Genomic DNA, 11,401 nt, shown 5'->3' with positions numbered 1-11,401 from the left:
GGAGAGAATAACACTTGTATTGGTAATATGTGAGAAAATTTAGGGTAGTCATTGTTGATGGTATCCATTAGTCTTTTGGGAAACAAAACAAGATAGAAATTTTTAACTATCTAATGTATTTTTAAAGGAAGATTGAATAACTTCTTCAGATTCTTCTTTGTCATCGCTTAAATCAGTTCCAAACAATTTTTCTTATCATTAGTTCAGCAATTGTTAATGATTTTGGAGTCTAGATATCGAATTCACTACTCACTTACTTCACGAAAGAGATCATAGAAAATTGCAGCCATGTTTAAATAAAAAAACAACGTAAAATCGAAATTTTGCACCGTAAAAACGTACTACTTTATCGTAACGAAGATTATTAATGTTTAGTTTAGTTATATTAACGTCCCGCTGCAAAGCAACACTAGGGCTGTTTTGCGACGAACCTCGTAATTTTGAATCGCCTTCAGATGACGAGGACGACATCTGAGCTGGGACCTTTTCTCCACACCTCATCACACCAGCGAGAGGACGTTTGGCACTAACGGATTTAACGTGCAACAGACCCCCTTACACGACGGTTCTTCGGTGGAATCCGGTCTGGAACCCGAAACCCTACATCTTACGAGTATAGACCTTACCACCAGGCCACCGCAGTCCTTAAGATTATTGTGATGAAATCATTTGTAAATGTAAGCGATGTGTAAATTATACTAAAAGGAGTAATCTTTAATAACCAAAGCTTTCTCGTATACTCTCCAATAAAAGTGTTATTCCAGAGAACACCTTGCATGGCATTGGCATGCAATAGCTACGAAATATCAACTTTTGGCTTGAATTTAGTATTTCTACTGAATCTACCGTCTCATCTTTGGCGAGTTTTTTTGGCAATTGATTCCTGACCACTTAATCTCATCAAAAAATCGAATTTGGGTTTTAGACACGTTTTTTGCAACCGCTTTAAACAAAAATTAGATACAAAGCTACACTTCAACAAAACACTAATATCAAAAGTAAAATGGAAAAATCAATGAAAAAAATCAATTTTTGTGGTTTAAAATGTTGTAAAAATGCTTTTTGTGTGCTCTTAACTTATTGAGAATAAAGGATACAATTTTGGTTAATTTTTAATTTAAAAAATTAATTAAAATATTTGAAACATCTTTCTTAATGAGCACTTACGACCGGAGAAGTAACTACCTGTTGAATTTGATAGATCTAGCCCATTAGTCTGCCATGAAGAGTGTTTTGAATAATTTTTTATCCCGCATGCCATAGTTTACAGATGATATGCATACATATTTTATCATGTTAAAATTTATCAAATGTAAACTTAAGAAAAATTTTAAAACCAAACACCCTTTTATTTGTATTCCTAACAAAAGTCTGTTTTTATATGAATTATTTGAAACATTTTATTTTGAGATTTATTATTTCTGAAGCTCACCAGTATCATTATCAGGTAGTGACGCTAATAAAGGCTCAAATTGTAATTAGTAATTAACCGATAATTAAATTTTGAAACTGTAAAAGAAAAGTTTATTGTCATCGTGAAAACACAAGTGTACAAAGTTTCAGTCTTTAATTGCACTAATGAAAATTTGATAGCAAAATTTCATTCTTATTATTATGAAGCAAATCAAGTTAATTAAACAAAAATAAATGATAAGAATTATTGCTGTTTGACTAATGCATCGGCCTGCCGTCTGTCTTTCTAGTGATTCCTACCTGTCATCTAATTAGTTCACATCTGCTATCTAATTAGAAGGCCTCCATCTCTATTCCAATTAAGAAATAGCAAAAGAAGGAGTTAATTTAATTAGACAAATGATAAGCATCACATGGTTTAAACAATGGCAGCGAATATGTTAAAATTTAGATGGAGAAAGTTAGCATTTTCCTGTTAAATAAGAATTTGTGGCATTCAGCTTTTGGATTTCTTTACAGTCACAAATTTTATACCTCCTTTATCCCCATTTTGCAGTAACATTTAATGTCACAGATGTAATTAAAAGCAGACCTGCCTTAATTGCCACATTTCTTTCCTGGAAATGATATAACCTAACTTGGCGACGTATAATGCGAGGAAGGGAAAAAGTATCTCCTGCGGAAATGCGATAATTGCTCAATCGGATGTTTTCCACTCATTTCTCACCAAAACTGTGAACTCGATTATTTTAAAGAATGTCCTCAAACAAATCCACATTAACTCAGTGCCTTATTCTTTTCCCAACTATTCACTATTTCAAAATGAGGATAGAAAGAATATTTCTGGCAGTATGTATCATTAAGCTTATTTGTGCAAATATGGAAATGAATCACTCTGCATTTTCAGAAAATGTTTTATTTAAGAGATACAAGTTATTCTTAAGCGCTTGTTTATTTTATTGCATTTGCTTCATGTTTGTAAAGGTGGAATTCTGAATTAAAATTTTCGCTTACTTTTTGATACAGTAATGAAATTTTGCACAGTTGTATGTTTCCAATGGCAATAGAATTAAAATATTGTATTTTCATCAGAAATATGCAAATTTACTATAATGTGAGAATAAATTATTTTCAGAACTTTAACATCAGTCCATTAATTAAATGATATTTGGATAACACATATGTGACGCCATCTGGCATTAAATTTGCGATAAAAACTGAAATCTATGTACCATTTATACTGATTTATGAAAGTATTAAAGACTAAAAAGTAGAAAATAAGCAAAAAAATTAAAGGCTACTGAATCTTTAAACTGAAATCTATGTACCATTTATACTGATTTATGAAAGTATTAAAGACTAAAAGGTAGAAAATAAGCAAAAAAATTAAAGGCTTTTATAAGTGTATTGAAAATAGTTTTTATAACGCAGTTTAAATATTTTTGAACACTTTAATCAAAATGTAAATGAGCGAAAAAAGTATTAGAAACAAATTAACCCGTCATAAATATTAAAAGAAAGAAAACCTTACTTTGTTTTCAATAACCAATAAGAATGGTTCCTGAGATTAAACTGGGATAATAAGCTCGACCGTAATGGCTACGAATGTTCAAATTTTCATTTTCACAGTTTTAGGTATAAGAAAAATGTGTTTCGTAGAATTTAAGAAAATAGTTGTTTGCACATTAAACTGACTGCCTACATTTTAAAAAAATTGCATTTTTTTTCAACTTTTTAGATTAAAATTTTTTGTGTAAATCAATTCAAATACATTTTTATATAAAACTTTTTTTCATTTTATATTACCTAGAACCGACATATGGCTAATTAAAAAGTGTCGCAAGGTTAACTGAATGTCTCAGTTTGTAGCTGGAGATCGCTATTTAACTTTTTATTTACTATTTTTTTAAAATTTTAATTACAAATAATATTTGTATGATGTCGCAATGCACCATCTTAACTTTTTTTATATCTATTTTCTTATTTTCTTGATATTAATTGGCAACATCCTCGTTCTCTGGCGCATTTGTTCGTAATGATGTTTTCATCTCGATTTCGAGTAAATTTCGTTTCGAAAATTGAAAAAAAAAAAAAAAAAAAAAAAAAAAAAAAGAACAAAGCGATTGTTAGGGAAAGACAAATTAACAAATAAAATTCATCCTCAAATTGCAACCTAATCATGGGATTTCAGTTTGTAGCAATTTCGATGACCTTAAAAAAACTTGCAATCTAGTGTCACAGCAACTTTTTGTCACTGCTGTTCAAGCAAATAAAATGTTTATTTTATGTATGAATAATATCCCATTTTTTTTTAAATCCAAGAGCTCAATATCTGAGCATTTGTTCAAATAATATGGTTGTTTTATGTACGGGCAAAGTTCAGAGGGATTCAAACTATCAACAAGCAAAAACTTGGGAAACATTTCTTGGGACAATTATTGGGCTTCCTCAACATATAAACATTATTAACTTGTGACATTGTGGTCAAAAGTTGTTAAAGAAGTACCTACATGAAAGGACTCAAAAATAAATAAACAAACAATGTAAGCTTTAATGCTTTGCTTTGGAATATAATTCTGAAATAACATTTCGTTGAGCTCCAAGCAATGTCGTTCGAGTCTTATGTAGCTATCATTTACTTCAATGAAGACCAAAATTAGAAATAAATGTTAAATTAACTGCCAAAGAATCAAAAAGAAAGATTAAATGAATCCGGCCTGAAGACTTTCTCAAGGGTCACCCTCAGGCAAGGATTCAAACCAGGGATTTTTTCTGTGAGGGGTCTGACTTTCGTCCAACAAACTGACCCCTCGTGACCCGAAAATCCCAGAAAATTGAGGTTTTGGAGATAAATTAGTATCACAAGATTAAAACAAGTAAAAACACTAGCAAAAAAACAATCTAAAAAAGACCACAGCAAATCAAACCACAAAATACATGAAAATAGAACCAAACGGTAATATAAACACAAGGCAAAATACTTACAAATTGAAAGTACAATTCTGAAGAAAACTACGTGAAGTTAAAACGTACTATTGTGGAGGCATTTCGTTAAACTAAACTAAAATTTAATTTTTCCACGTTTAAAGCTATATCCGCCTACCACGTTTCGTCATAATGCAATGTCATCAAACTTGAAGCGCCATCTATTGAATTAAAACTCAAAGCTAACAAACCGGAGGAAATCAGAAATTAAACAAACCCTCTCTTATCAAAACTTCTATATTGCAAAAGTTTTTGGGAAATTCGTTAATAGTTAAATTTTTAATGAGATTGTTTGTTGCTAAAATATAAGAGCTTTTATTATTGCAAATTTTTTTAATCCTGTTAAATTGTGAAAATATCAAATTTTTGAAAATTTTAGAGTTTAAATTAGAATGGTAGTTTGTTGGACGAAAGTCAGACCCCTCACAGAAAAAATCCCTGGTTTGAATCCTTGCCTGAGGGTGACCCTCGAGAAAGTCTTCGGGCCGGATTCATTTAATCTTTCTTTTTGATTCTTTGGCAGTTAATTTAACATTTATTTCTAATTTTGGTTAAGTTCATTTGTGTTTTAGTTGTAGCAGCATTAGCGCTCTCTAAATACAATGTATATTTGATATTTTATTATATAGATTCAGAAAAATTATATAGATGTTTTTGCACATTGTTTATTTATGGATTGATAGTTTCTTACTTCAAAGAAGGTGGGATTAGTATATTAATTGTTTTAAATGAATTGAAAGTGAATATTTGCAATTATACTCGAGACGATCCAGAACTTTTTGATTATGAATATATTTGCTGTTGAAATATGGTCATTCGCACTTGCAAATTTTCACAGAAATATAAAAAAAAATAAATGCTAGCTCAAAGAAAAAGAAAAAGAAAGTTTAACTTATAAAGGCAGAAAATTTTGAGCTATTTTCTATGTAGGAAGTACTTTATTACTATAACTAAGAACTTTAAACGCGTATTTTTCGAAATGCATCATCATTCATTAACTTAATACCTTTAATACTGTTACAAACCTGTAATGCTGCTTCCAACATGGTTAGTTCTATCACCGGAAAGACCGATTTACAATCATCTGTATTGGAGGCTGCTCGGGTACTGAGCCAGTATTCTCAGAGCTTGGCGACAAAACAGAGAATGTTGGAAACTTCGAGAATTTTAACGATCCACCCATTTGAGATACGCCTGATTGGCCCAGAAGGTTCTCAGCCCGCCTCCTGAGAAATATAAAAGGCTGGCAGTTCTCAAGCTGAGGGTAGTGTTTTGAGTTCAACTCTGGTTATAATTGAACGAGCTCTCTCTCCCTGAGTACTTCGTCCAGCTCATCGTTGTTGTGCTATTGCGTACTGCTGTGTGTTGCTTGTGTGCGTCTCCGGCTGTGAATTTGTCTTCCTATCAACGACTTCGTGTTAAATAAAGTCGTCGTTTGTCACCGAGGCCTGTTGACTGTGCGTCTCCATACATCCACTTCACGAACCCGTTAACTTTACGGACTTACAGGTGGAAGTTCCGCAACAAAACTAATCAGACTTTTTAATGATACTTTCAGGAAACTTTTTGTGTACTCTTATTGATAAATACTTTTGCACAAAATACTTTTTTTTTTTTCTTATTTATAACTTTTTTAATAGAAAATTCTTGAGAAAAGTAGAATAATGTCTATATTTAAGCACATAAACCTTTATAATATTTTTGCACTTTAATTAATCCCTTAGATTTTATTTCATTTAGAAGATAACGATGTTATGCATCTAGTTGTGCAAAGAAAACTATGAATATCGCATAAGTTTGTGTAAAGTATTAACAATTTTGGCTAAATTTTTTGAAATTTACTTCAAATTATCAATTTAAGAAAAACAGAAATTACAGAAATATGTTTTTAAAATTTGTATTAGTTTTGTATACTATTTCAGTAGAAAGCACGAAACATAACTTAAAAAAAATAGATTCGTTTAAAAAAAATGGTTTCGAACATAGGTGATCATGTCACTGGCAAACAATGGATACAAAATACTGGTCTTTAGAACTTTACTGAATTTAGTGTGCAGTCTTAGCGGCTTTTTTTTTTTAGAAGTGATTCTTGGGCATTCAAATCATGCATTAATACTAGAAAATTGAATATGCCTTTTGGAGGCCTTTTCTCCGATTGAAACTAAAATTTCACATATAACTATAATTATAATCGCAAAATTACATATTAAATTTAATTTGTTTAAGTCATTGTATTTGCATGCATGTGAAACTACAGACTACTAGATGGTAAATTTTTTGTGAGATATGATTCAGCATTTCATAAGGATTTACACTTTAAATGCTAGAACTGCGAATCAAATTTCATTATGATCCGTTAATTATGATCCGATAATTGTTTACTACCAGAAAATTTGTTCGATAGCTTAAAGATCATTATATGTGCACCCACAAGTAGCACTTTCTTCAAAATATACTTGCTAAGTGTTCGATTCAAATGTATGACAGAAGTATAAGAACTTTCATATTTTCTTTACTTTAAAAACTTCAATTTGCATTACATAATATTCATACTTTCATAACATTGCCCGTGTTTTAATAGAATAAGTAAAGTTTTGAGATTTTCTTATCACCCAGAAAAAAGCAAATCATATTTTAAACTTGCGTATTTATTAGAATAATCAGAACTTTGCAAATTTCCCATCACCTAGATAATCTATCTCAGTTCTGTAAATAGTGCACTACCTGAATTTGCACATTTAACATTTTCCATGAACTTTGCCATTCAAATTCTGCTCTTTCCAGCTTTGACTTCTTTCTCTACATTTACTGAGTCATGTGATTAGATCATATTTTTAAAAATCTGAAATGCATTGATTCTGGCTTCGTTAAAGTCCTGTTTTGATAAAAAATAACAACAATAAATCTTTTCTGTAGTTGATATATTAAAATTTCAAAAGAAAAAAAAAATACACAAAATTGAAATTTGCTATTTCTATACAAATTGAAGTCTGCTATGCAATTTCAAGTTATCATGTGAGAAGATAATTATTTTTTAAAGTTATTATTTATCTTAATTAATTTAAGTCATTAACCATTTAAACCGGTTTGAAACAATTACGTGATTATCATATTACGCATGCTTTAATATTTAAAAAATCGATGGATTTTTTTTTTTTGTTTAAATTTCAAAATCGGTCGAGCTCAAAAACTTTTTCTCGAGATCAGAAAAAATGCTTTTGGCGAAAATATGGCTTAAACTGGTTTGGAATGATCAAGTGACTATTGTATTGCACAATCGTTAATTTTTAAAAAAACAATGTTTTTTTTTTTTTTTTTTTTTTTTTAATATCAAAATTTTTCGAGCTTCAACACATTTTTTTTTGCCAGCTAGAAAAATTAAAAATGAAAGTTAAAAAATTATGTTATCATCATAATATATATATATATATATATATATATATATATATATATATATATATATATATATATATATATATATATATATATATATATATATATATATATATATATATATATATATATATATATATATATATATATATATATATATATATATATATATATACTTCTGCTCGATGTTTCGCGTTGATTCCAGTTTTCTTCTTGGTGCTTCTTCGAGCGATAACTTCTTCTGACCCATGCGCATATATTTTGAGACTACAAAACTCCAAATCAAAATAACATCATATTCTCACATGATATATATATATATATATATATGTATATATAAACATTGACGGAATTGGTTTTTCCCAAAATTTCTTTGCGTACTTCCCCGCACTGGTATTATCTTCCACCCCCTTTTATGGGTTTTGTCTGTGAAAAGTAAAACTGAAGAAGCAAAATTGGACAAGATTATGAAAGTCAGGAATGCTCAGAATTCCGCATACTACAGTTTCGTGCTTTGTAATATAGCACAGAAAATTTAAAATACATTTTGGATGGGTTTTTTTTACCGATTAAAGTAAAAATTTGACACAAGTTTGAAATTTTAGGAATAAAATATGCTAAATTTCATTTAAGGTAAGTGACTACGTTAAAAAGTCGATTTTCTGCGAAATTATGAATTTTTTAGTTTAATATTTTTAATGTTTTAACAAATTTCATCATAAAGCCATTAGAATTTTGTTTCTAAGTCTATTTTTTGGGAAATTGCACTAATTTTTATATTTTCATTTACATACGTTTTAATGCTATTTTGAATTTTCAGATGCTATTTTCATAAATTCTAATCTTTGATTGAATTTTCTTACAAAAAAATTCATAAATTAAAATCTAATGCCAATTTTATGTTCAAATTTGGTATAATAATTTCTCATTATGTTCTTAAGTTCTTGAAGTACAGGATAAGTACTTGATTCATTTTAGAATGTTTTATAGTTGTTTTAAGGCTTCACAATGAGAAAAAAAATTGAAAACTTTGTGTTATTTATCAGTCGAACCCCAGGATTTAAAGAATGGATAGAAATTCAGCTTACTTTAGTTTAGGTACAAGATAATATATTTCTAAGCTGTTTGCAACATTTTAAGCAAATCATTTGATAAACCTCTAAACAAGAAGACTTTTGTTATATTCCTCTTTTTAGCCAAAAAACGCACTTTTTTTTTTAAAATAACTTTTGGCACTTAACTGGTATATTTTGGTTTCATAGATGTTTTTTTCAATATTTTTATGCAACTATTCAAAAAATTAACTGGTTTCAAATGTTTCTCCAAAACTTCATCTCGAACGTATTCACGCATTCTAATTGGTTGTATTTCCGTGCACATATGCAAATGTACAGACCGGCAAACAATCTATCCCTCGACGGATTGGGTTCAAATTATGATATTATTCTGAACCTTAAATGCTAAAATTCAGCATCAAATTTTATAGAATTAGCTTTATAATTATCGTCTTCTCTTGCAGCTGGAAAGGAAATCTTTATACACTCGTGTACAAAATACAGAGAAAGGATTATAATCGCCAAAAAAATTCAAACTACATTTTGGCGTATTTTCTCCCCGAGTTCGAAAAACACACTTTTAAAAAATGTCCGTCTGTCTGTGACAAAGACAATTCAAAAACACTTTGAGCTAGATAGTTATAAAAATTGATATACGGAATTTACACCAAATTTGTAAATTTCTAAGAAATTTTGAACGAATTCGTTCTGTGGAAATATGTTTGTTCAGCTGATCGAATATATGTTAAAACCAAAACTACAAAATGAAGAGAGTTACATGGATAAAATTCGTACATGCATTGAACATATATAGTTTAGACATCTATTAAATTTCGAATACAATTAGGGCTTCACCATCTAATGGTCTATATTTTCAGAAGTTTGCAAATGCGATAACTCAAAAGCGCAGTCACTTAAACACATGAAATTTGGTATGAGATTTTGTGGCTATAAACGTAGTTCTGAGTCAAGTTTTTGTTTCAATCTGTAGGGAAAAACTCGTCTAAAACATAAATTCGATTTTCGGATACTATGAACCGAACGCCAGGGATTAGTCGCCAAATAACTCGCCAAGGATTACACGATAGATTCAGTAAAATTAATAAATCATGCCAAAAGTCAATATTTCGTAATTATTGTATGCCAATTTTATACCAGACATTCTCTGGAATTAGAGAATTTAATAGAGAGTACGTGAGAAAGTTTTGGGAAGACCACAATCGCTGGTTTTTATTTTTATTTGGGGTTTGCATATTTTTATCGGTTAGAAAATCATTGTTTGTTTCAATCCGATTTTAGTGATTCATTTTTATTTCATAATGGATAAAGAAGATCCCATTGCAACGAAATAAAACTTTAAATTTCATTATATATTTACACCATATGTGTACCGCAAATAATATAATACATTTTTTTTTTAAATTTCTTAAACACTCTGCCAATGTGCATGATATTTTCTACTACAATTTTTGTCAGTGAATTTGTGATAATTAGATCTGAAATATCATTAACAGGATAACAACCTGTCTGGACGACACATCTTTCAGTTAATTAGAATAATTAACAAGTATATCACCTGATTAATTCATCGTTAAAAACTAGAAACCAGGCATTTTCTTATCAAGTTTCGAAAATCTTCAATGTCTAAAAGGAGTTCATTAGTTTCAATTGATCGTTGAGTTTATAATTAGCTTTCAAATAAAATTGATTATTTTAGATTTCTTGAGAAATGATGACGAATTCAAGGTCTCTGATTCTCTAAATGACATAAATGATATTTTATTTTGTTTCAGTCAATAAATGTACTGCAAAAAAAAAAAATGTTAAGTCTAAATTTAATGTAGTTTTTTGATCCTAAGCAATCATATTTAGTGAAATGTTCTTGACATTCCAACATTAAGATTTAAAAATAAATAAATTAAAGAAAAACAAGTTTCTTTCTGTTACTAAACCTAACCGAGTTGTGAAGTTTTGAATATCATTATTTTAGGATGAATAACAATTTCAGAACTTTAAGCCAATCAGCTTTGTGAAAACTCCGGACGTTGATTAGTGCATTGTTCTTAAAGACGATCAATAGAAAGGTCTAAAATCGCGCCTTTTTATAATTAGTAATATTCAAATTTTCATAACTCACCCAGTTTTAAGTGCAATTGAGTGGAGTTTCCTGTTTATTTAAATTGTTAATGTCTCAAGAAGATTTTGCTAAATGACTCATAGGACTAAGGGTATGTATAAAATATAAAATTTATAATTCATCAAAACATTAACCTGCATGAAATAATAGTCTTTACATTATTTAGATTACTTTTCTTATTCAATGTATTTTACATTTTTTTGTGTGAATTAACGAAACATATTTTAAATACTATATGAAATATGTTAATTAAATAATATATGGAAAATATCCTTAAAATATTTTTTAATTGATTAAAAAAAAGGAAACTTAATTTATATGTTAAAAATTAATATTATTGAAAAGGTAATTTTTTGAATTTTTAAATGAATTGAATTATTTAAAACTGTACTATTTTCGCATGTTATTGCGGAAAACG

At 29.1% G+C, this 11,401-nt stretch overlaps 1 protein-coding gene across 1 annotated transcript in view; it reads left to right on the top strand.

The window, feature by feature from the left end:
- Positions 1 to 11,040: 11,040 nt before the first annotated feature.
- LOC129963129 (RNA-binding protein RO60-like) overlaps positions 11,041 to 11,401 on the top strand; it is a 35,504-nt gene continuing 35,143 nt past the window's right edge. The window contains exon 1 of the mRNA XM_056077222.1: positions 11,041 to 11,074. Coding sequence (XP_055933197.1) covers positions 11,056 to 11,074 — 19 coding nt within the window. The 5' untranslated portion in view covers positions 11,041 to 11,055. The remainder of the gene's footprint in view (positions 11,075 to 11,401) is intronic.

Source organism: Argiope bruennichi, chromosome 3, assembly GCF_947563725.1.
Source record: "Argiope bruennichi chromosome 3, qqArgBrue1.1, whole genome shotgun sequence".
NCBI lineage: Eukaryota > Metazoa > Arthropoda > Arachnida > Araneae > Araneidae > Argiope > Argiope bruennichi.
The sequence above is the reverse complement of the archived record's forward strand: the minus strand, read 5'-3'. Positions and strand labels throughout refer to the sequence as shown.